The 26,823-nt window shown below is 38.6% G+C and overlaps 2 protein-coding genes across 3 annotated transcripts in view; both read right to left on the minus strand.

The window, feature by feature from the left end:
- LOC127563364 (cytochrome P450 4A4-like) overlaps positions 1-23,593 on the minus strand; it is a 38,383-nt gene extending 14,790 nt beyond the window's left edge. The window contains exons 1-8 of one of the 2 annotated variants that reach the window (XM_051999776.1): positions 20,691-20,781; positions 13,711-13,811; positions 11,817-11,958; positions 7,543-7,587; positions 3,929-4,056; positions 2,062-2,186; positions 1,826-1,980; positions 469-575 (exon numbers count right to left, since the gene is read on the minus strand). In XM_051999776.1, the coding sequence (XP_051855736.1) occupies positions 469-575; positions 1,826-1,980; positions 2,062-2,186; positions 3,929-4,056; positions 7,543-7,587; positions 11,817-11,925 (669 nt within the window). In that variant the 5' untranslated portion in view covers positions 11,926-11,958; positions 13,711-13,811; positions 20,691-20,781. Of the gene's footprint in view, positions 1-468; positions 576-1,825; positions 1,981-2,061; positions 2,187-3,928; positions 4,057-7,542; positions 7,588-11,816; positions 11,959-13,710; positions 13,812-20,690 lie in introns of both variants that reach the window. The other variant, XM_051999775.1, reaches the window with a different exon arrangement.
- Positions 23,594-23,696: 103 nt separating this feature from the next.
- LOC127563363 (taurochenodeoxycholic 6 alpha-hydroxylase-like) overlaps positions 23,697-26,823 on the minus strand; it is a 34,859-nt gene continuing 31,732 nt past the window's right edge. Inside the window, exon 12 of the mRNA XM_051999774.1 lies at positions 23,697-26,251. Within this exon, the coding sequence (XP_051855734.1) occupies positions 26,083-26,251 (169 nt within the window). The 3' untranslated portion in view covers positions 23,697-26,082. The remainder of the gene's footprint in view (positions 26,252-26,823) is intronic.

Here is a 26,823-nt window from a genome sequence, read left to right on the forward strand (position 1 = left end):
AGTGGATAGAGCACCAACCCTGAAGTCAGGAGGACCTGAGTTCAAATCTGGCCTCAAAATAATAAGCTATGACCTGGCTGTGTGACCCTGGGCAAGTCACTTAATCCAGGTTAATTACTTCAGCAAAAAAATTAGTTTTAATAACTCAATCATATAGTCAGAATCATAGAATTCCATCTGTTTTTCAAAATGCAGAATTGGGAACTTCTTTATTGTCAGTTGACTGGACTGCCTCAGACAACTTCATTTAATCTAATTCATTGGTTATTTCATTCTAACATCCCATGTGTCTGTTTTTCCATATATCCTGATTTTTCAGTAAAATGCAAGTTCCTTGAAATCAGAAATTATTATTATTATTTTTTATCTTTGGGTTCCCATCACCCAGCAGAGTGTCGGGCACATGGCAAATGCTGAATAAATAGTGATTCTATTGGGTGGGTTTGCTCAGATGTTTGGCAGACTTACTTTGGCACAGAGAAGAACATCCAGAAAATCCAGGTACTTCTTCTTTCGGATTTTGTCCTGTTCACTATCATTCTTGAGAGCTTCTCTCCTTTCTTGGATGATTTTGGCTGAAGAAAAAATACAAAACATTTTCCTCTTACCATGAAGAACATGGAACTGATTATTGCTAATGATCCTGCAAAGAGCTATCTCTGGGACTGGTGGTTGAGTTTAGATCTCATTTGACTTGATTATGTTGGTAGTTGACAGTTTCAAATTATATCTTTGTAACTTTCATTTATCATTTCTTGTTTTGCCCTCTAGGATTAAGCAACTTAATTATTCAGTTTAACTATCTTGTTTCCTCTAGATCTTCTCCAGATTAAGTAGCCCCAATTCCTTTAACCAAATCTCACTGTTCTCCAACTTGATCGATCTCCTTTTTGGTGCTCTAAAGTTTTATCAATGATCTGCTTAAAAAGACACCCAGAAATCTGTAAATTATTCCATATTGGTCTGAAAATGGAATTCTCCTTATTCCTGGAAACTATATTTCTCTTTTTTCCTAAAGCAAACAGGAGTAAATGACTTGCCCAGGTCACAAAACTAATAACTGTCTGAGGCTGAATTTGAAGGGCTCTCCTTCCAAGACCAAAGCTTTATCCACCACACCACCTAGCTGCTCTGAAACTATCTTTTAATGTATCCTATAATTGCATTACATTCCTTGACTTACCCATGATACAATTGGTTCATATTAAAAAAAGCAATTTATCTGGAAACCTCGGGGTTTTTTTTTTGAAACAAATTGTTTTCTAACCATATTTCCCCAATACTGTACTTCTGAAGTTGACATTTTGAACTTTAAGCCTTTAAGTTTATCCTTATCAAAATAAATATCATAATCCTTGACCCAATATTTTTTGATGCTTGACTATGCCATCCAATTCAATTCCATTTATTTATTAAATGTTTACAGTGTGCCATACACAAAAAATATGTCTTTTATACCTAGAATACATTCCCTCCTCTCCTCTGTCCTTGGAAACCCTAGCTACCTTAAAAATTCCAAGGCTCAGTTTATAGAACAAAAGAACAAAAGGCTTGTTCTTATATTCCCTAAAGATTAGAACTTTCTCCATATTTCTTAGTCTATATTTTTTATTTATCTATCAATGTGTGCGTTCTTTCTCTAAGGTAACATGAAAATTACACACGGTCAGGGGTTGTTTACATCCCTTTCTTTGGATCCCCAGAACATTAATACATAGTAAGTGATTGACCTATTTTTGTTGAACTGAATTGAATTGAATATCCCAGTCAACAGGGGTCAAGGAACTAAAGAGCATGCAGAGGGAGCTCCGGGTGCAGAAAATACCTGCGTACTGATGTGCTATTTGGCAGAGAGCCTGGAATTCTTGCCCCTGAGAGCTCCACCTGTAAATCAAGTCATTGTGATGGAGGTAGCTGTGCAGGCGGTGGAAGATGAGTTCTGAGAGTTTGGTCACAGTTGAGAGGTAGTTGATAGAGAAGCTACAAGAGGAGGCACAATGCATTATCAAGGGCTAAAGTGCTAGTCAACAGGCCCCTTCTTCTGTACCCCTCACCACTGACCTTTCTGTTTGGGAGCTGGTCTGGACATTGAAGGCACATTTCATGATGCTGTCCAAGGTCATCAGGCGGATGGGCTCGCAAATCTCCACAGAACTGTCCTGGGTGCTGAGCTTCCCCCATGTGTCCTGGGATAGGGGAGTACAATGGGCATCATCAGTAGCTTCCAAGAATCTTTCTTTGCTAGCCTATTGCTTTACTGCTTCTCCCTTCATTCTGTCTCTCTCTCCTGTATTTCCATCTCTTTATCCATAGATTTGTGTTTGCTATTTCTTGCTAGAGAAGATCAAAGTACTTGAAGGTATCATTTTCATCCACTAGCTCAAGTTTAAGCTGTCTCCCTGAAACTACTGTACTTATGGCATATTTAAATTAAGAACAGTTTTATAAGCGGGCATCTAATACACTCACATCCTCACTATACCTGGTCTATCTTCTTCTTCTTATTTTGCTGAGGCAATTGGAGTTAAGTGACTTGCCCAGAGTCACACAGCTAGAAAATATTAAGTGTCTGAGGCCAGATTTGAACTCAGGTCCTCCTGACTTCAGGGCTAGTGCCGGTGCTGTGTCACCTAGCTGTCCCTGAGTCTATTTTATTATTTGCAGAACATAAGTAAGCCAAAGGGAGAAGCTGAGCCAACAACTTTGCAATAATAAAAAAGAAGACACATATTATGGCATGTTTGGCCAGCTTGTTCAATAATTACCAAATTGATAATTAGTCATTCTTTACATCCAGAGGACTTTGTAACCCTTCTCATTCCTTAGTCAATATATTTTCTTCTAAGTGTTTGTAGATAGTTTTTAATGATCTAAACTATGAATACTCTGTATAAATGACACAAACATGTCATTTGCCATTTGGAAGAGTCCCTGGTAGTCTCATCTTTTGGTAAGAGACATGTAATAGCATCTGTTTTAAGATGAACCTTATATTATGATTTTTTTACTCTTCTCAGGTCTGTGTTTTAAGATTCCTTCTAGCTTGATAGTGAGATTTCCAGGATTTTCTAAGAGTGTTAGAGTTATATATAACGTTAATATGCTTATATAAGTTAGTTTGCCAAGCTGTTATCTTCCTAATAATTTCATTCAGCTTGCATGACCAGTCAGGATTGCAAGGGAGGAAAAGATAATTTTTTTTTTTTTTGCTGAGGCAATTGGGGATAAGTGACTTGCCTAGGGTCACACAGGTAGGAAGTGTTAAGTATCTGAGACCAGACTTGAACTCAGGTCCTCCTGACTTCAGGACTAGTACTCTCTCCACTGCATCATCTAGTTGCCCAAAGGTAAGCCATTTTTAAGCACCTACTTGGATGCTGACGAAAGGGGCTGAGCATAGCGTAAGAGAATTGATGCAAAGGAGGCAGGAAGAGAGAGCAGGGGAGGAAGAAGAGGAAGGAGCCAAAGATTTTTAGCTGAGGTAGGCAGGCACTTGTACCATGATAGGGGAATGCATATTAAGGAGGCATCATGACCCAGTGGAAAGAGTTGAAGTCAGAGGACTTCAGTTTAAATTTTTGATTCATCATTTACTAGCTGTGTGATAATGGGCACGTAATGAAATCTCTCTGAACCTCAGTTTACTCACCTGTAAAATGGGAATGTCTGTAGCACTTATCTGACACTATGTTTAAAACCCTTTTCAGACTTAAAAGCTATCAACCAGAGATACAGAAGCTCAGAGTAGTTAGGAACCTCTGAGGACATCTTCAACATCTCCTTGGTTCCTCAGCTTCCTGTATACCACAAAGTTCCCAGCCCAGTGCCTAGCCCCAGAGCAGATGCTTATATTCCCTCTGATGCTTGTCTCTGCTTCGAGATGGCTACCCACCAACTTGCAGGGTCCCTGGGCTGTCTATTCCCTCACCAGCATCCTGCAGACAGAATCATTGATCACATGGATGTAGGGCTTCAGAATGCTGAAGTGGAAGGCAGGCGTCAGCAGGTGGCGATGCTGGTACCACTTCTTTCCCTCTAGACTCAGAAGTCCTTTTCCTTAAGACAGCACAAAGACAAGAACCTTAGATTATGTCATCTTATAAGATATTCATGTGGCACATGGAAAGAGTGCTGGTCTCAGAGGCCCCGAGATAGAGTGCTGGCTCAACTGTGTAATCGTGGGCAAATTTCTTAAGCTGTCTGAGTCTTATACTATTTTATACACATGATCATAAGGGAATTGATTTATAAAATATCATAAAATGACATCTATTATTATTTTTATTAATAAAATAACTGACATTTATTTGATGTAGGCAAAGAATTTGATACTAATTGTTGCATTGTTTTCATGTGGATAGGATTGTAGGCTCCGAAAGGCTCTGTTAGTGGAATATAAATTGAGGTAGGGTTTACCAAGCTGGCTACTCTTCTGGACTTTATGATCTCCAGAAATTCAGCATGCTATAAGATGAAATCAAATCTGTAAACATGCTTCCTCGGGTCATTTTCCATTTGAAGGCCTTTTCCCAGGAGGATAGAGCCCAGTCTCCAACAGAACTCTCCCAACATTTCCTTCCAAAAACCTTTAAAATAATAGCTCAAATAAAATTTTGTAGGGGCAGAGCCAAAAAAAAGTCAAAAGAGATATTTTTTCCAGTTGGAGACAATTTAGGTGATCCACAGGAGAGATGGACACAGGCCTGGATCCTGGCCAGAGGATGGGAGCCTTGGGAGCATTTAGTCTAGTGATGGTAAGAGGGTTAAGAAACTAGTCAGAAAGATTACAGGGGACCCTTTGATGGCACTGGGTGCAGCTGGCATTTATTGGCAACTCTATTGCCCATAAGAAGTTTTGAGTTGAAGTACCAAGATGATGAGAAATGCTTGAGATTGGACACAAGAGAACAAGAGCCCACATCTAGGACCAAGAGCACCACTAATACTTATGGTGCAAGGGAGAAGGGGCCTTTCCTGGAAAAAAGAGCAGTGACCACAGTTCTTTCAGGATAACAATATCTTGGAAGCACTAAAAATTTTCAGATCCCTCAGAATTAGCTCTGGAAATTGCAACAAAATAAGCTTAAAGCTGAGTACGGTACCCACAGCTAAGCAGAGCCTACCTTTGACAAAATTCAAAGTAAAGAAATAAAAAAATGAGCAAATAATCACAACAACAAACCTTGACCATAAAAAGGACTACAGTGGTAGAGAAGACCAGGACATAAACTCAGAAGCTCACAATGTGAAAACCACTACAAGCAAAGCCTGAAAGAAAAATGCTAAATTGATCTAAGCTTAACAAAAATTTCTAGAAGAGTTAAAGAAAGAGATAAGAATGGTAGAGGAAAAAAATGGTAAAAGAAATGACAGTGATGAAGAAAAACTAACAGCTTGGTAAAAAAGGCACCAAACAAATGTTAAAGAAAACATTACCTTAAAAACAGAATTGGCCAAATGGAAAAGGAAGTACAAAAGTTCACTGAAAAAAAATCTTTAAAAATCAGAATTGGGCAAATGGAAGTTAATGAATCCATAAGACTATAAAATGCAATAAAGCAAACCCAAAAGAATGGGAAAAAATATAGACTATGTTATTGGAAAAATAACTAACTTGGAAAACAGATAAAAGAGACATAATAAGAATTATTGGATTATAAGGAAGTGATGATAAAAAAGAGCCTGGACATTAGTTTTCAAGAAATTATCAAGGAAAATTTGCTCTAATAGTCTAGAATCAGAGGATAAAATAGATATTGAAAGAATATGCCTATCACCTCCTGAAAGGGATTCCAAAATGAAAATTCCTAGGAATATTATAGCCAAGCCCCAGAGCTCTCAAGTCAAGGAGAAAATATTGCAAGCAGCAAGAAACAATTCAAATATCATGGAGTCACAGTCAATATCACATAAGATTCAGCAGTGTCCACTTTAAAAGAATATGGGACTTGGAATATGATATTATGAAGAGCAAAGGTTACAACAAAGAATAACTTACTAAGCAAAACTAAGTAAAATACTTTGTGTGTGGGAAGAATGGATATTTAGTGAAATAGAGGACTTCCATGTATTCTTAATGAAAAGACCAGAGCTGAATAGAAAGTCTGACTTTTAAACAGAAGGCTCAAGAGAAGTATGAAAAGGTAAATATGAAAAAATAATAATAAGGAACTCAATAAAGTTAAACTATTTACATGTCTAAATGAGAAGATGATAACTATAAATCCTAAAAACTTTGTCATTTTTAGGGCAGTTAGAAGGAGTGTCTGGGCATGAGTTTTTTCCATTGGCATGATCTCCCAGAAAAAGAATGTAGGGATGAGAAAGAGATATATGTATTAGGAGAAAGGGGGAAGAGAAATAAAATGGGGAAATTTTTCTTATATAAAGGAGGTATTTAAGGAAGAACTTTTATAATGGTGGGAGGAATAGGAATGATAGCAGGTATTACTTGAACCCCACTCTCATCAGAATTGGCTCAAAGAAGGAAGAATATGTATATGTACTCAGATGGGTATAGAAATCTATCTTATCCACTAGGGAGAGAGAAGGAGAAGGATATAATAGATATGGAAGGCGGGATTTAAGAGAGAAGCCAGATTAGAGAAGATAGTAGTTGGAAGGAATAAAGACTTTTAAGTAGAAATAAGATAAAAAGATGGAGAAGGATAAACATAGGAAAAGTGAGTAGAGGGAAATGCAGAGTTAGTGATCATAATTGTGAATATGAATGAAATGAGAACTCATAGAATGGAAGCAAATAGTAGAATGAATTGGAAATCAGAATTCAACAATATGTTGTATAAATGAAACATACTTGGGACAGAAAGACATACAAAGTTGAAATGAAGGACTGGATCAGAGCTAAAGTAAAGAGGGCAGGAGTAGTAATCATAATCTTAAACAAAACAAAAGCAAATTTAGATTTAATTGAAAGAAATAATCAAGGAAATCACATTTTGCTAAAAGTTACCATGGACAAAGAAGTAACATAAAAAAATTTACAGTTTTTCTGATAATGGCCTTATTTCTCAAATATATTAAGAATGGACTCAAATTTATAAATATAAGAGCCTTCCCAGTTGATAAATGGTTAAAAAGATATGCGTGGGCAGTTTTCAGAAGAAATCAAAACTATTTATATGAAAAAGTGCCACATCCCTCTGTTGATTCATATTCTGATTGCAGTCCACCAAGACTTCTATGGATTGTTTCACAGGAATGCATTTGTAGTCATTTTCCCCTCTCCCATTTTTTAAACTTGTAAACTTTAGCTCAAGTGCAATAGTTCAATTCTACATTGATCTATTTAATTTCATCTTCTTGACAGTTTCTTGATCCTACTAGTTCTGGAATTGCTCTTGAAATGAATTTTATTTTACTTTTTATATATTTTTGTATTGATTGAATATATGATTTGTATTGATTGTATTCATCTGTGTACATTTTCTCCCCACCTCTATCTTTATACAATAAAAGCTTCTTGTCACTAGGGATTTTTTTTTTTTGTCTGAGAAGGCCACGTTAATCATAGGTACTTACCAACCCAGGGAACAATAAACTTGTACCCAAGCTGTATTTTGGGATCTGTAAAGTCAAGCACAGAAAAGAAAAGCTTTACTTAGATATAAATTTAGTGTCTAAAACCAGAGCAGGTTTGTGGGTATCTGAATTTTGCCTGGGGTTAATAGGTACATAACTTAGTCAAGGAGATTGGACATCCCAAAGGACTCTGGGTTCATGCTATCCTAGGAAAATGGAGCTGCTGCTCTAGAGAACCAAAAGTCAGGTAATGCAAAATCACAAAAACAGGATTTTAAGTTGTTTATTATTCCTCCCAAGGTAAACAGGAACACTCTGGCCTGAAATGCCTCCTAGAAAGGGACTCAAACACCAGAGGGTCTGTTGTATCAATCAGAACATTGGGTTTGGAGGCAGAAAATCTAAGGATGTATCCGGGCTTTATCTCTTACTACCTGGGGGGCTAAATTATGCCATTAATGATATCTTCATTACAAAATTACCCATATGCTTGGGGACAAAATCCTGCCAAATCACTTGAAATGAATGGGATGTATATGTTAATAGCAACTAGCACAAACAGGTCAGGGAAATAATGAAAGATTGCACAGAATCTGGACTTGCCATGTGACCAGGAGGGGCTGCAAAATTGCCATCAGATATCTAGGATCTTTGAATCTCAGAGCTGAAGGAACCAAAGCTGTCAGCTTGTCCCACTCCGTAGCCCATGTTCTATAATGTGCTGAATGGAACTGAATCTTCTAGTGCCTCACAACACAAAAGGACTATTCCTCAAGACCATTCTTTGCTCTTTGTATTGATTGCATGCTCTCCAAGGTCTGATAGGGACTTTAGCTTTTTAAATTACTTTCCTAGAAGGAAGGAGATACTCTCAAGACACAGAACATGAGGATTTCTTGGAAATTATAGGACTAGGACCATGGGATTATAGAGCTATACAGAATTTCAGAGGTCATCTAATATAACCCTCTCATTTTATGGTTGATGGAATTGAGAGGTTAGGTAACTTGCCTAATGTTATTCAGTCATTAAGTGACTTATCACTGGCAAGGGATACGTTCCTCAGCATCTCTGGATGGAGTTCTCATCTCTATGCTTATGACTCACCTATGTGTGAATATAGTCCCATCTGTTTCCTGAGCTTCAGCCCCATATAACTAACCACCTACTGGAAATTTCAATCCGAATGTTCCAAGAACATCTCAGACTCAATATGTCCAAGATCTTTTACCCTCAACTCCCCCTTTACTAAACTTTTCAGCTTCTATTGAGGACACCAACATTCTTGCAGTCTTCCAGGTCTATACTGTTTCTACAGTTCCTAATTCTTTCTTACCTCTTCCACCATATTCAATCATCTGTCATATCTTGCTGTTTCTACTCCCATGACATCCCTTGAATGTGACACCTTCTCTTTATTAGCATAATTACCCCGTCAGTTCAGTCAATCAATCAACAAGCACTTTAAGCACCTTTTAGGTGCCAGGCACTGTGCTAAGTGCTGGGGATACAAAAAAAGGTAAAAGAAGGTCTTCACCCCTTTGTAGACTATTGTGATGGCCCCATTAATCTTTTTGTCACATGTGTCTCCCCACTCATTAATTTTCTACCCTGCTACCAAAGCACTGGCTTCCTAATTTCCTTACCCACAAACATTCTATCTCTCAACTGCATCTTACTGGCTACCATCTGTGTCTAAAATGATTGCCCTCATTTACATCTACTTGTTTTCCCATTTTCCTCTGAGTTCCAGCTAAAATGCTATCTTCTTTGAGAATAACAATAATTCCCATTTATATGCTGAGTACTACGCTTAGTGCTTTCCAATTATTATCTTATTTGATCTCAGGATGAAGATGTTATTGTTAGTCACCTTATATTTGAGAAAACTGAAGGAAACAGTTAAGTGATTTGTCTAAGATCTTATCTGAGGCTGGATTTGGACTCATCTCTTGCTGGCTTACGGCCCATTGCTCTATGCACTGAGCCAGCTCCCTGCCTTTCTCAGTCCTCCTTAAATCTAGCAGGATTTCTCTGCTGCTGATTTGTAACTTATCCTATATATAGCTTGTTTATTAATGGTTTTCACATCATCTCCTTCAAATTAAGTTCTATTATCACAGAGAGCAGGAACTTTCTTTGTATTAGTGAGTGTTTGGCACATAGGATGTATTTAATCAATGTTCTTTGACCCTTTCTAAGATTACCCGTGGGCAGCTATGTGGTGCCATATTGCATAGAGCACTGGGTATGGAGTAAGGAAGACTCATCTTTCTGAATTCAAATCCAGCTTCAGACACTCAACTAGCCGTGGGACTCCGGACAAATGACTTTACCCTCTTTTCTTCAGTTTCCTCATTTATGAAATGAGCTGGAGAAGGAAATGCAAATCACTCCAGCATCTTTGCCAAGAAAACCCCAAGTGGGGTCACAAAGAGTTGGACATGTCTGAACAGCAAGAAGAAGAGTTCTTTTCCAACTCATTTTATAAATGAGGAAATTGAGGAGGAGGAGGAAGAGTTCTAGGGAATCTCCTGATATAAGGAGAAGCTTGCTAACAATTGGAATTCTATTACAAAGTAGAGTAGCTCATAGGTCCTATGAATTCTCTAGGCAAAGACTAGATGTCCACTTGTTAACTAAGTAAGTGGGCACAGTGGATACAGGGCTGGGCTAGGAGTCAGGAAGAACTGAGTTCAAATCGGCCTCAAACATTTATTAGCTGTGTGATCTGGGGCAAATTACTTAATTCTGTTTACCTCAGTTTCCCCAGTTGTGAAGTGGAGATTAAAAATAGCATCTCCCTCTCAGAATTGTTGTGAGGATCAAATGAAGTAATGATGGTAAAGCACTTAGCACAGTGCCTGGCACGTAGTGGGTGCTTAATTGCTTTTTATTTATTATTTTAAAATTATTATAGTTTATATTATATATTTTATAAAATTAATAATTTAATTAATTGCTTGCTCCATTCTCCTTTTCCTCTTTATTAAATCCTCATCCTCACTGCAACCAATGGTACCACTGATCACCTTTTTCACCTGAATACTCTGCTCTTCTCTGGATTTTCTTGACTGTTTCCTCTTACTTCTTCTCCTTGGTCTCTGACTGCTCCTCCTCAGTTTGCTTTTCTGGAGTATCATTCAGATCATGCTCTCTTTCGAGGGCGTCCCTGAGAATCTTTCTTGCAACTTCTTTTATTGTTGTATGGAGCCACTGGACCAGTTTCAATGGGTTTCAATTAAGTCCTTATTGGGCATTTTGAACATCCCATATGTAACCGTCTTTTACAAAACTCATTATTCCCCTCCTTCTTCAGAATAACCTCTTTTCTCTTTCAAATGTTTCTATTTATGTTGAATATGTTACTGTTCTTTCTGAATACTAGCTGTATCCTTTTTGTATCTGTGTTTTGAGACCATGGAGTCATCTACTCCCCAATCTTACTTGTTCCACATACATAATTTGTTATTAAATCTTGCCATTTTGACCTTCATAATGTTTATTGCATCTATCCCCTTTTTCCCACAACATATCCATCCCCCTCACATTACCTCAAATTGAATTTCTAAGTTAATTCTCTTCCTTCTGTCCTACAGAGTAGCTAAAGTGATTTTTCCAAAGTACACGTGTGCCCATTTACCCTATTACATAATAAACTCCTTCACCATGAGAATCCATTAGGAAGAAATATAAACATCTTTTTGGGTATTCAAAGGCTCTTGGCCTCAATTTACCTTACCAATTTATTTGTGTGTGTGTGTGTGTGTGTGTGTGTGTGTGTGTGTTAACAGATTATGTGCCCTTACACACTCAAGCATCCAATCAAACCAGCATCCTTATTGTTTCTCATACACAACACTCCCATCTTCCACTTCCATGGCTTTGTATTAACTAGTTCCTTCATTCTTGGAATATATTCCTATTTTATTCCCATCTCATAGAAGTCCTACTTTCCTTCAAGATGCAGCTCAGGAACCACCTTCCACATGAAGGTGGTTTCTTAATCCCCTGGCTGCTAATTCCCACCTTCCTCAAATTACTTTGAATCTATTTTGTCTTTGCCTACATATGTATCAATCCATATGTGATTCCTCCGTTAGAATGTGAAGTTCTTGAGGAAAGGGACTGTTCGCCTTTGTCTTTGCATCCCCTGGTCCTGGCACACAGTAAGTACTTTGTAAATACATATTAGTTGGTCATAGATTAGATGACTCCTCTCATTCTCTCCAGGTCCAACAGTTTAGCAATGGATCCATTCTGAATATCCTTACCTCTTCGGTTCAGAAGAATTTTCACATACTCTGGGTCATAGATATTTAAAAGCACCTGAAAGGCCCCGACCCAGCGAGGGAAAGCACAGGGATATTTTTCTATCAACATATCAAACTGTTGTAGTTCTTTTTCCAGGTAAAACTGCAATAAAAACAAAAGCAAAAAGGTGAGTTTGGGCAGCTAGAGCAAGGAAAATTTTCCCCACCTCTGTTTCTACCTTCTCCGCACCTGCTTCTCTAATCCCTCAGTTTTTGAGAAGCTCAGAATGAGTTCATGGCACTTTAGTAGGGAGATATGAGTTTTGATTCTGAACTTTAGCTGTGGAAGAGACCTGCACTACCTCCTCCAACCAATATCTGGGCAAGAATCTTTCCCACTACATCCTGGATAATGGATCATCTAGACCTCCACTTGAAGATCTGGAGCAGCTGGAAATGCAAAGTCAAGATCTTTTTAACCAAATTTCTGCTGGGCATTTCTGCTGTGCCATTTCATCAGCACCTCAAATCCAGGAACTTGAAAATAATTTTCCCCAAGACCAATCTCTTTACCAATCATTTGCCAAGAGTTGTCATATTTTCCCTTCTTATTTCTCTTTATCTACTCTTATAGCCTTTACTATAATCCAGATCCTTATCACTTCTCTCACCAAAATTACTGAAACAACTTCCTACTTGATTTCTCAAGCTCCACTCTCTTTTTTCTCCAATCCATTCTACATATATCTGAGAAAGAAGGTAGCATGTGTTGAGCAAATTGAATCACTTTAACCACCATTTCCTCTTGGACCTATATGGAGATACACTGGAACTTTGAATCCGAGACTTGCCTAGGGAATAGCATGTCCCCCAAACTAGCAGACCTGCTTTCACCCTGGCCTCCACAACCATTATTGATGGGAGAAGTCATCATGAAGAAGGAACTCCTTTTCCTTCCCACTATTAACAATAGCTGCTGATCCACTACCACCAACAGAAACATAGGCACAGGAACTTAGCACCTCCCAGACTATTAGTTCTGGCCCCAGCGCAGCCATTATCCAACTTGTCTAAGAAGCAGTGGCAGCCATCCCTGTCAGCTGACACTCGCAAAAAGCCACAATAGCTTAGCTGAAGCACCAAGAGATGGGAGACAACATGTGCCAGGCAAGTAAAATCCCTAGTCCTTAGACCCTGATAAATATAGCTCAAGATCCACAATCTAAGAGCCTTGGGAATAGCAATGCTTCCAGTCCAGTGATCTCAGTCATTAAGTAGCCCCTTTGAAAATAATTTCTGGCAATTTTTCCTATAGGACTCTAGTCACAACTACTGAAGACTCTGAAAAGAAAGTTCTTGTCACTATCAAACATCAGAAACTTAATAGAATTGTGTTGGATTGAATTTGATGCTTCCACTTGAGTTCCATCTCTACAAGAGCTCCACGGCAGCCTGAATTTACAACCCTTTCTAGAATTTCTGGTTTGGACAAGAGAACTTTAGAGAGAAATTTCCCATCTCCAAATGAATAATTTTATAGTGTTGATTCACCATCAGTAGAAAATGTGTTTTTAGCTAGTTTCCCAGGAGAAAATTGCTACTGAGAGGAAAGGACACTTTCTTTGGGGAAGACAGGAACCTCGGAGATCATCCAGTTTGACTGAGGAGTAGAATGGTTAAATGATTTGCCACATGGCTAAAATATCTGTCGAGTCATCAGAGAATTGCTGAGAATGCAGCCCCCATTGTCAAACACGCTTCAATCCTCTTCCAGTTACAATAGACCTAGAAGCAGATTCTACTCTAGTGGCTTATACAATTGTTAGATTCCTTTCATCCCATATTCCATATTTAAATAGTTCAAACCCTTCACTTTAGAGGAGATAACAAGGCTTAAAGAAAACAAGAGACTTACCCAATGTTACACATGTGAGCTGCATAAATGATTCAAAGCTGGTTCTGAGGTTACGAGTCTGGAGGACTGAAAAGAAGAAGGTGCCGTACGTAGAAATAGGGCTGTTCAAAAGGAGGGAGAGAGATGCACACCGAATAAATGCTCATTTCTGGACATTGGTTTAGATTGTTGATGGTCCAAACTAAGAGTGATGTCCAGTAAGCACCTGGACATGGAGGACTGGGGCTCAGAAGTGAGACCCAGTCTGAAAATACATATATGGAGACTACATCATCAAGCAGAAATTTGAAACCATGGGATTGGAGATCTCCAAGAGTGAATATAGACAAGAAAGAAAAAATTGACAAGGTGTTCCCAGAGATGATCATTTAAAGGAAAGATGAGAAGATAATGACAGGGACAGATGACCATGCAAGAGGAAGGAAATCCTACAGACATGAGAATCACAAGGACAGTGTCCCAGAAGTCAAGGGACAAATCAGAAATGAATAAACACTGCACAGAGTTCAAAGAAGATGAGGACTGAGAAGAAGTCATTGGAATTGATGATAAAAAGTCATCTCTGACCTTGGATGGGATAGTTTCAATAGAGAGGCAGGGATGGTAGCCTGAATGCAGAGGCTAGAGAGTGAATGACTAGAGAGTGAACATATGTGATAAATATCCAAAAGTAAAGGGAGGAAAGAAATAGCTTAATAAAGAGAATAGATCACAGAGTTGTTAAGGTTTTCTGTCTTTATTTTTTTAAGAGGGGGAGAGGCTCTGAGCATTAGTTAAAGCAGACAGGGAGAAGACTGAAGCAAGAAAAGATCTGATCATCTTTATCTACTCTTCTTCACTGGCTCCCACTTGCTTCCTGAACATAGATTATTTCTTGAGGCTAGCATTCAAGGTTCTACTTAATTACTTCTCAATGTACTTTTCTGGTCTTTTTTGCATATTACTCCTCCCTAAGTATTCCTTTTACTTTTTACCTGTCAAATATGCCTCATGCTCTCCTACCTTGGCGCTTCCCTTTAAGCAGTTCCTTGTAACTGGATTTTTCCTTTCTCCCTTTTCACCTGCTGAATAGCCTTGACCATGCAGTTCAATGCAGTTCCTCCTTCACGAAGCTTTCTTTCATGTCTCTGAGGGTAACTACCTTTCCCTTCAGACCCCAAATTATGCCATGGTTGTTCTTCTTAGACACTGATCATACAATATGGCATCTTCTGGTTTTCTCTGTATGTTATTTATTCACTAGATTGTGAGCTTCATGAAGGCAGGGACCACAGCTTATTTAAGTGTTATATCTCTTCTAGACCAGAATTCTTTTTTGTTTGTTTGTTTGTTTGTTTTTCCTGGGATAATTGGGGTTAAGTGACTTGCCCAGAGTCACACAACTAGGAAGTGTTAAGTGTCTGAGATCAGATTTTGAACTCAGGTTCTCTTGACTTCAGGGCTGGTGCTCTAACCACTGCGCCACCTAACTGCCCAAGACCAGAATTCTTAAGAAACATTTTAAAGAAATATTCCCATGTTAGCCCATTTTTCCTGTCCTTGATAGAGCCTCAGGCTGGTGGTGGAGTTGAAAATGAGGACACAAACAAACCAATCTTTGCTGTTGCCACACCTAGTCAGTGGCCCATAGAATGGATGCAGTTTTCTCTGCACTGGGAAAAAAGCCTTCCTTTGACATTTTATCCTAAAAAGTAGTGAGTTTTTTGTTCTCCTTTAATTGTCTGTGTCCTGAGCTCTTCATGTTTTCTTACATTCCATTGATGTGATCACATCATATGAAATGTGATAAAAAAATGTAAAAAGTGATCATTCCAAATCTCCTAAAACCAAGCTCAGAATTGGCCTGGGGAATCATATGTGTACCTACAAAATTTAGGGGAGACAAAAAAACAGAAGTATGTAGCATACTGGGGCCGGAGATTTAGAGGAGAAAGGGCATTAGATATCTGAGCTAATCTCTACATTTTGCAGGGGAAAAACTGAGGTTCAGACAGGGGAAATAGAATAGGAGAGGCAGGATTTGAGGTATATTATATTTCCTGTCCCCCTAAGAGTGAACATCCAGCTGGGAAGTGCTGTCTTCCTGGATTGTTCAACTATAGGACAAAGAGAATGGAGAGGAGGGGAGAAGAGTGAAAGAAAAATTTCTTTCTTTCATAGTGGTGCTTCTTAATGGTACCATCACCCACTTAGTTCTCCATCCCTGAAAACTTGCTCTTATCTCTGACTCATGTTTCTTTTTCAGCCTCTGCCCTGCCATATTCAATGAGCCATGAAATCTATAACATGGCTCATATTTGCCCCTTTCTCTATTCTTATTTTTTTTTTTTGGTTATTTTGAAGATGAGGAACAATAACCAATGTGAATATTTCTGTAGAAAAAAGAAATGGAGGATTATATATGAACATATGAATATTATATGCAGCTGATCTTTTTGAAAAATATATAATAAATTCAACACAGTTTCAAAGTTTCCTGCTTCTCGATCTCCCTATGAACTTTTTAATGTTCTTTTCTGTGCACTTGAAAAGAGTTTCAATGGTTCTTTTCTTTCTCCTTTTTTCCTCTTTCTGGAATGTCTTCCTTGTTACAAATATGTATATTCACATAAAATAAATTTACACATTGACTATGTTCCAATTGTGTGCCTTATTCTGAACTCCTCTACTTTCAGCTCTTCCTGTTAAGTAGTAGATAAATGCTTCATAAGTAGTCATCTAGAGTTGTAACTGGCTATTTAAAATTTTTATTTCCAATTTATGGAACAAAACAAGTATCTCCATAACATAGCACAATGAAAAAAAATGACTGCACACGAAACTGCAAATCTACCATGTACAAATTGGTATTTCTTCCAAATATACCTCAAAATTATTTTTTACCCAACTCTATAGGGTAAAAAGAGAGACTGAGAAAGAAAATAGAATAGTGAGTAAAAATAAGATGGAGAAAATTCACAAACAGTAATTATATCTTTTAATGGGAATAGGATGTTAAAGAGACTTTCTTTGTGTTGGCAAAGAACTGGAAATTGAAGGGAATCCCTACCAACCAGGGAATGATAGAACAAGTTGTGGTATATGGTTGTGATGGAATACTACTGTGCTATAAGAAATAATGAACTCAATGATTTTGAAAAGGCACAAAAAGATTTGCATGAAATGATGAAAAGAGAAGTGAACTGAACCAAGAGAACATCATACACAGTAACAGCTATATTGTTTTAAGAACAACTTTGGATGAATAGTAATTGGCTATTTTTCATTATTCTTACATACTTCACAATTGTTTTTTCTTTACAATGTTGTTGTCATTTTATACATTGTTTTTCTGATTCTGCTTTGAGTCCTTCTCTTTCCTCAATTCTAACAACGAAATAATAAACCATTATATTTATATGCCATGCTTTGTTCAGCCTTTCCCAAGTTGATGAGCACTCCCTTAGTTTTCAGTTCTTTGCTTCAACAAAGAAGTGGTGCTCTGAATATCTTTGTGTTTGTGGGGTCCTTTTCCTTTATTTTTTGTCTCTTTAAGAGCAAATGCCAGCAATGATATGATTATACACTAGGATAGGCATGATTCCATTTTTTTATAGCTCCAAAATACTTTCAATAATAGAAGGACCAATTTACAATTCCTAAAAGTACATTTTCGTGATTTTTATCCAACATACTCTCCAATAATTGCCATTTTTATTTTTTGTCATCTTTGCCATTTTGCACATGAGGTGGAATCTTGGTTGTTTTAATATGTATTACTCTAATTTTTATGAGTTGCTGTATTTTTATATGATTATTCATAACTTCAGTTTTTTTCCCTTGAATACTGCCTACTCATATTTCTAGATCATTTGAATTCTCTATTTCTTGTCCTAATAATCTGAATATTTCACAATTTGTAAATATTCCCTTCTTTCATCAAGTAACATGTTTTGTTGGCATATAACTGGGGAAAATGGGATTTGATGTTTGTCATTGGTTGTCACTTGAATTTTGACATTGGTAACTTGGTTACCTAATGGTTTGTTTATTAGCTTTTAAAACTAATTAGTTTTTTTTTAAAACACCTTCAATTTTACTTATCAATTTCTTTTGGCTTTCAGTTATGTTAAGATTTTGGTTTTCAGAATTCTATTTAGATATTTAGTTTTTAAGATTTCTTATTTTTGTACTTTTTTTGTTTCAAGTTAAGTTCAATGATTTATTCTTTTTTGTCGATGAAAATGTTTAAAGATACAAATTATTCTCTATAGAATGCTATGGCTATATACCAAAAGTTTTGTCATGTTGTCCCATGGTTATGATTTTTCTTGATAACGTTATTTTTTATGATCTGTTCTTTCACCCACTAATTCGTTAGGGCTAAATTATTTAGTTAATGTTTACATTTGAACTTTTCTTCAAAGTCCTTTTATTGATTTTTTTTTTTGGTATGGATTGTAAGAATGTTTTTAATATTTCTGCTTTCTTGCAGTTACTTTTCTGCTCCCTATAAACAAGATTATATCTCATTCATCCTTAAAATGAACTCACCCTCTCACTTGATGTGAACATCTCTGCTAGTAACGTATCCTGTATTTCTCTTTCCCTTTCATAACTAAATTTTTGAGAAAGCTCATTTACAATTGGTACTTCCATCTTTTCTCCTTTCATTATCTTTACTCTTTACAGTCTGGCTTTTGATCACATCATTCAGTTGACAACGATCTCTCTAATGTTGCTAATGATCTCTTAATTGTCAAATCTAATGACTTTTTCTCTATCCAAATCCTTCTTGACATATCTGCAGCCTTCGATACTTTGGAAGACTGTTTAGTGACTGTGTGAGTGGAGAGAGGGAGTATATGTGATAGATGTTGTGAAGGTATAAACTAGCAAGACTTGGCATAATAGAGTTACAGTGAGTGAAGAGAATGGCATTGATGATGGTTTCCAGTTGGAAATTTGAAGTTAATAATAGGAGGGAAGTTAGGAAGAAGTAAAGATTTAGGGAGAAGGATGAGTTTAGTCCAGTCTCTGTCTCAATAAGATGTTAATATTACCTAGCCTCAAATAAGAATTGTGTATTATATTAACCTAGTAGCAAGGAAAAAGTAGACTAATTTTTTTAAATGAATAAGGAGAACATGTCTCTTAATCATGCTTAGCCAGCTATATTAAATAGAAGACAGTTTCTAAGATGGCATTTTGTCAAAAGAGGAAAAATACAAAGCCTATTTTTCTTGGCTTCCATTCTTTCAACATCCTTCCTTCAAATTTTCAAATTCTTTTTTGTCCTCATGCCATTTTTTCTTGAATCATAGTTTTGTGTATATAACCTCTCTTTTCTCTCTCCATTAGACTTTAAGCTTTCTGAGGGCAGGAATTGTTTCCTGTTCATATTTTCAGTTCATTTACATCTTTGCATATAGTTTGAATGTAATAAAATTATAGAATTCAAAAAGGGCACTAATGAAAATATAAATGTTCACCCAGAATCTCCATGAGAAGGCACTTCCGGGGTTATCTAATCCAAAATATGCCTCCACGACATCTCCAATGAGAAGAAGCCCACCACTTGCTCACAATTCATTCTGCTTTAGGTTAACTCTCATTAGGAATTTTTTTTTCTGCCATCCACTCCAAATGTACTTCTCTAAGCAATATCCATCCACTGTCCCTAGTTTTTTCTCCGAGTTAACCAGAACTATTCTAATCTTCATTCCACATCAGAGTCCTTCAGAAACCTGGAAATAGCCAACATCTCGCCTGTGCTTATCTTTTTTAAGTTAAACATTTCCATTTCCTAAATGGAGCTTTTTGATCCTTTACTACATAAAAGCAAAGCTCTTCACCATCCTAATTTCTTTCCTCTCAGGGACGATTGATTCAGCTGAGAAAGAGCACTTATTCAGGAGAAATTAGGTGATATTCTAGTGGATAGAGCCTTGGATCAGGACTCAGAAAGACCCGAATTTAAATCCTTCTTCAGACTCTAGTTGTATGATCTTGGCAAATCACTTAACCTCTAATTCAATTTTCTCATCCATAAAATGGGATAATAATATTAGCAGCCACCCCTAGGGTTGTTGTAATAGTCAAATGTGATAATACTTATAGAGTTTTTGCCCAATTTTAAGTATTAAATAAATACTCTGGCCAGAATTACCTAAACAGGAGAGCTCACTAAGAGAAGGACTGATTTCACCATTTTGAGGTTAGAGGTGAGTGGGTTTGGAAAGTCCCAAAAGTTGGTAGTAGATTTGAAAACGATGATGGAGTAGCTACGAGAAAAGTCCCTTGCCATCCCAAATTTAATATAGCAGTCTCCAGACAGAGAGGATTCATTCAAAGGTTTCCTCTTTTGTTGAGGGTTTCCTTAATGCTGCAGGTGGACCTGGAGGCCATTGTGTTTGCCTCTCTGGCACTAATTGTGACTATTTGGGGAGTGCAGGTTTGTGTGCTCGTAGACACACACGCACACCCCCAAGTGCCTGTTCACCAGCATATGTGTGAAAGAGCTCCTTGGGGACATTGACTGGGAGACTTGAAGCCTCCCACAGCACCCAGCATACAGTGGATGCTACTTATTTGTTGAATTTTAACTGGATGAACAGGCTCTGCATTTGAAGTCTGAGGACCGGGCCCAAATTCTTGATTTGCCACTAAAGTTACCAGGTGAATGATTTCAAATGGATTTGAACCCAGATCATCTGACTCCCCACCCAGCCACCCAGGAGCTGGAAGAAGAAAGGGAAAGTTTTGGATAAGGGCAGGAAAGGCTCGGCCAAGGGCATTATGAATGCTAGGAGGGCAGACTCTCTATAAGTTTCCCTGGAATGAATCTGTGAGTGGCTCCTAAGGCCCTGCCCTATCCTCCCGCCTCCTACACAAGGAGAGCCCCTCGGGCCCGGAACCTGCCTCTCGGGGAGTCAGACCAAGGACAGCAGCCTCTCCCTCCTCTGTCCCGGCCGACAGCCCCGAGCAGAACCCCCGCTTACCTCCCTCTGGTTTCCAAAGAACCAGTGAGTCGGGGGTCCCGGGAAGGGGCGCAGGGCTCTCAGCAGTCCCTGGCGCCGGAGGTAGAGCTTGATTACTTGCAGCAGCAGCAGCGCGAGGGCGAATGTCAAGGCCAAGTGCAAGGGCCGAGCCCGGTGGGTCTCCAGCCAAGATGGGGCCGCATCCGAGCCCATGGCTCGGGACACTCCAGGGTTGCTCCGCTGGGAAGCCAGGCTGCAGGTGAGGCAGCTTCTTCAATCCGAGCCGAGTCCCCACCGAAAACCCCCGCCTCGGTCCCCCGGCGTAGCCCCGCCCCTTCCCCCACCCTGCATACCCAGCCTCCTCTCGGCACAGCCCAGTCCCCTTCCTTTACATCCCCCCGGGCGGTCCGCACTTCCTTCTCCATCCCTTCCCCCGCATGGTCTGCTGCCTGCGGTCCGCCTCCGCCTCCCTCACGTTTCCCACTCCCAGTCTCGGCTAGGAAGGGCAAAGGCTAGGAGAAGGAAAGGGGAATTGGCAGGGGTGGGGGATGGGGGGAGCGGACCAAGGCTTGGCGGGGGAGCTCGGAAGAGAGGAGCAGCCCTTTGTCAGCCCGGGCCAGTGCAACACTACCAGAATCTCAATGGAACACGGTTCCTGGTCAGCTGGGGCGCGCGAGGTGGGGAGAGGTGGGGAGAAAGAAAGAAGGAATAAACAAAATAGGAAACGGCCTGTGGCTTTGGGTGCTCCAAAGCAGAAGAGAAGCGGAGGCCTTTTTCGCCTAGAAATCGCGCCTGGGTGCCACGGAGCCGTGTGAGGGTCCTCTCCGGCCGTCCTCTCCCCCTCCGACATTCTCTGGGCCTTCCTCAATCCGCCTGTCTGATGTCCTCCTCGGGGCCTGGGGCTTTCCCTCCCGCCAGCAGCTCCGTATCTGTTTGTGTTTATTCTGTATGTAACGGGGTTGGGGGGAGCTCCAGGTTGCGCGAGAATGAGAGCGCTGGGCACTTGCTTCTGGGATGTTCTGTGTTGCTTTATTATTAGGTTGTGGGAAGCTTTCTGTGGCTACTTAATTGGGGCAGTCTCCTTCCCTCTGGTCCAGGGGTAGAGGGGATCTTTCACACACAGCGGCTAGATGTGTGTAGGGGTGAGGGAGGGGCGGGGAGGCTCTGAGGAATGAAGTCCTTGGACTCGGGAGCTCCAGCCATGAGGACTTTCATTCCGGTCAGTGCTGCTGCCAGCCCAGCCAGGAAGTCCTGAGGATCAATAGTCTGGGAGATGGAAATCAGGTGGTTCCATCAATTCCTTCAACTCAATGTGCTCAATGTCATCATTCTAGGTCTAGAAGATATATACTTTGTGACTCGGAATAGTTTAATATCTCATTAAGTCTGACAAACTATCAAGCCTGGGGCTGTCCCCTCCAACCTGTACTTTCAGGTCTCCTTCCTCTCAAACAAATGCAAGAAAATCATGAAAGTCAACAGCTTGGTGAGGGAGATAAAAAAAATACTAAAGAAAATAACACCTTAAAAGCAAACTAGGCCACATGGTAAAGGACGCACAAAATGTCAAGGAAGAGAAAAATGCCTTTAAAAGCAGAAATGACAAAATGGAAAGAGGCACACAAATTCATTGAAGAAAAAAACCCCTTAAAAATGGAATTGGCCAAATGGAAAAGAAGGTACAGAAGCTCTTCCCAATTTTTTCTCTATTTCTCTTAAGCTAATTTTCAGAATCCTTTTTGAATTTTTCCATGGCCTCAGACCAATTCATATTTTTCTTAGAGGATTTGGTGGAAGGAGCTTTGACTTTATCTTATCCTGAGTGTGTGTTTTGATTTTCCTTGTCACCATAGTAACTTTCTATAGTCCTATTTTTTTTTTTTTCTGTTGCTTGCTCATTACTTGACTTTAAATCTTTGTGAAAGTTGGGCTCTGCTTCCAGAATGGAGTGTGCACTGTTCCAAGCTTCAGGGATTTCATGCAGCTGTTTTGAGACATACTAATAGGGATTGGTAAGTTTTAAGTTGTTCCAAAGTTATATGATCTAAGGAGAGGTGTTTACTCTCTGCTGGCCCGTGCTCTGATCTGTGAGCCACTACAAGCACTCTTTTCTGTCCCAGAACTGTGAGGAGGATCCCTCCTCCACTGGGCCACAGTCTCTGGTGTGCTAGTGCTCCTCCTTGACCTGAGACTGCCACCCAGGACTGAGATCTGGATCCAAGGATCCAAGGATGGGCAAAACAATGGAGTTTGGCTTGGTACTAGGAAAGAAACCCCTTTTAATCTTCTTGTGACCCATTTTTTGACTCCCTTAACTGTGTGTGATCTGAAAGCTCAAGAAGTATCAACTGCTGCTGCTGATTCAGTCTCTGAAGGCCCACTCCTGGTTTTCTAGGGCCTGTTCTCTGCTGACCGCTGCCTTTGCTGGACTGTGCTTCATTCGGACTCTAGTGCAACAGAACTGTTCTGAACTTCTGCTGAACTTCTAAGTTGTTTTGAGTTGGAAAATTATTTTACTCCTTTTTTATGAGTTCTTCTACTCTAGAATTTGTTTAAAATCATTATTATTGGAGAGATTTGGGGGAGAGCGCAGGCGAGTCCTAGCCTTTACTCCATCATCTCAGCTCTGTTTATAAAACACAATTAATTCAAATAAGTTCACATCTAAATAACTGAAGTAATATTTATTGTTCACGGGTAGGTAAAGTCATTGTAATTTTTTAAATAACAATTTTGCTTAACTGTTCTATTTATTCAATGTCATTCTGATTCAATTATTTAAAAATTGTTTTTTAACAAGTTAGAAAAAATAATAACAAACTTTATTTGAAAGAATAAAAGGTCAGGGACTTCAAAGAAAACCAGGAGAAAAAGATGTAAAGGAAGAAGATTCAGCAGTATCAGACCTTAAGCTATTTTATAAGGCAAGAGTATTCTTGTAGTATAAAAAGAATAATTTTGATTATTGTAAATTAAAATTCATTGTATAAGCAAAACATGTAGCAAAAATAGAAGGAATGCAAACAATTGGGGAAAATACTTTTATAGGCAATTTCTCAGAATGTGATTGGACTGGAACACATTACATACAGACACACGCATATGTGTGTTTATCTAAAATAGTGGGAGAAGGGAAGGAAAAATAAAATAAAAAGTGTACAGCAGAGAACAAAAAAAAAAAAACCTAATAGGAAAGCAAAGAAAAACTGGCTAACTGTGAAAACAATGTGTAGTAATTATTATATACATTTTCTTAAATTGGAAATTTATGTTTTATATTAAATTCTTTCTTATGGTTTGCTATATACATGGTATTGCTTTTTTTCTTTTCTCATTTTGCATTTAAACTTAAAAAAATTGGCAAAAAAATTCATTGTATTGTTGAGAATAGCTAAGTCATTCATAGTTGTTCATCACAAAATTTTTGCTGTTATTGTGTACAGTGTTTTCCTGGTTCTTCTCACTTCACTTTGCGTCAGTTCATGTAAGATTTTTCTGAAAGCATCTTGCTTGTCATTTCTTATAGCATAATAATCTTCCATCACAATCTATGTTTCATTTTGTTAACTATTTACCAATTACATTTTAATCTGGTTTGGGCTGTATTCTGGCATGTTGTGAACAGCATGAAGTTACAGCCTTTTTGTCTGACATTTCTGGTCTTAAACAATTGCCTAGGACACTGAGCAGTAAAGCAGCTTGTCTAGATTCAGCCAATATATTTAGGTAATCAACTCTTTAGGAAGGAATCTGATAAACTGATGAGTATCCAGATGAAAACACCTAAGATATGAAGAACCTGGAGTCTATCATCAAGGAAGATTTCTTGATGAGACTGGACATATTTAGTTTGGAGAAAAGATAACTTGAAGTGGATAGATGTTGTCTTTAGTTATTTGAAAGGGGGAATTATATTTGCTGTCTTTGATTCTAGAAAGCAGAATCAAAAATAATGGATAGAAATTATAAGAAGCTAACTTGAAGATGAATATCCCCATAAACTTCCTAAAAATTAGAGGTGTCTCAGCAAGGAAAGGGTTGGATTACTTTCAAAAGGTTTTAGGCTCCTTCTTTTTAATAGTCTTCAAGTAAAGTATGGAGGGTTTCTTGTCAGGTATAGTATGTACAGGACTGATTACTCTGATGTGAGTTGGATTAATCAAGTGCTCATCAAACTTTAATTCTAAACTCTGTAATTCTTTGATTTTCTAGATCTACCTCTTCCCAACAGATACAACTTCTTTACATTTGTAATGAAGTCACTCTTCTGCTTTGCATCACCAGGATGAGTTCAAAATAAACTCACAATTTTTATCTCTTTAAACTATACAAGAATTGATTTCATAGATTCCTTTTTATCTACTCCCTTCTGCTTCATCTTTACTCAGAGTACAATAAAAAGCAACTCATCTTTATTTGGAAAGAAAAACCATTATAAGAATATGGGCAGCAAATTGTTCATTGTAATGACCGCGTATTTAAAATCAGCCGGAGTCAGAAATTCAGGTTAAGGGAAAAATCTTCAATATTTCTTGAAGTGAAGAGGTGAATAAAGATTGCGATAGTAATATGGGCAAGAAAAATTGCTATAGCAATATGGGCAGCTGCGACAGGAAGCCAGCTAACAGAGAGCGATCTGAGCTGAGCAAACTGTCGCAATCGCAATCCCAAAAGTCTCTCCTTCCCCTTCCTTTTCCACTCCCCTGCCTCCACCCACCAAAATCGTCATTTCCTATACAACACATCAGGACTTGCACAAAGAGTGGGCGGGGGCCATTCTTTCTCCAAGCTTATATATTAATAGAGTATGGTCCAATTACTATTTAGCCTCATGTGCTTGGGACCTCAGTGCATCAACTCAAGCCTCAGCCTATTACAGTTCATCTTTCACTTTGGAAGAGGATCAATGACATTATGGGTGATGTCTTGATTCGTTCATAAACTGGTTTTAAGTAAGGCAGTATTGCATGAAGTTCTAGGTATTTCATTATCTTGGACGCCTTGTCTGGATACCCTGCCTAAAATCATACCTTTTTTTGGTCATGGCAATAGAGTCACATGTGATTATCATTTTGTGGATGATTTGGTGATGAAATGGTCATTCCTCAAGTAGTTTTTTTCCTTTACTGGAGAACTCCCTAAGTCTATTCTATTGCTCTGAGCATTCAAGGAATCCAGGTTCATCACCATCATTAATAGTGGTTTGAGCAGGGGAAAAAGTGAAAGGCATGGCCCCAGAAACTCTATAGGATTATATAACTTACTCCAAAGCCACAGGAAAAAAAAGATTGAACCCTTTTGCCTAGTCCATGTTCATACTTCCATGTCTCTGTATCACTAACTAAAACTAAAGATCATGACATCTACTATGATATCCAAGAGATCATGAAATTCACCACCACCATACAGTGGGCTAGTGGAGCGGCTTTAAATACAGATGAATCCCATTCTTGGGCTTGAGAATTAGTTGGAGAGAGGGTATGGGAATCTTCTCAAGATCTGGAAGTAGTTCAAAGCGGGGCAATATCCTGGCCAGGGCCACCTTTATTAAAAGCATGGCTAATTGCTGCCCAATGCAGTTCCTGGGGATAGGAAAGAAAAGGAGAGAAAATAAGATATGAGCATGTTTTGCTTTTCCTTTCCCTTTAATCTCTCTTTAAAGTCTTAAGTCCTTGAGTAGAAAGACTAAAATATCTTCAAGGTTCAAAGGGTTTAGGGTTTAGGATTTAAATGAAAATATTTAGAAAAGTACACCTAATCCAACCCCCTTAGATTACAGAAAAATAAACCAAGGACCAGAAGGTATTGAATAATCTCTGGGTCAAGAATCCAGGCCAGAGAATCCTAAAACTTCAAATTTGGAAAGGATTCAGGAAGCCATCTAGTCCAAGTATGCCTGAGTCAGAATTCCCATATCTAGAGCATCTTCCAACAAGTGGTCATCTAATCTTTCAATCATTTTTTAGGAGAAAACTTGACTCTGTGACCCCTTCCATTTCAGGATAACTCTACACATTAGGGAGATTTTTCTTTTTTTCTTACTGCTTTTCTTACTTTGTCTCTTCACAATCCCCCTGCCCCAAAAGCTCCTAGTTCTGGTGCTGGGATCCAGTTGCATAAATCCAACGCATCTTCCACAAGATGGCAATTAAGT

Source organism: Antechinus flavipes, chromosome 4, assembly GCF_016432865.1.
Source record: "Antechinus flavipes isolate AdamAnt ecotype Samford, QLD, Australia chromosome 4, AdamAnt_v2, whole genome shotgun sequence".
Lineage (NCBI taxonomy): Eukaryota > Metazoa > Chordata > Mammalia > Dasyuromorphia > Dasyuridae > Antechinus > Antechinus flavipes.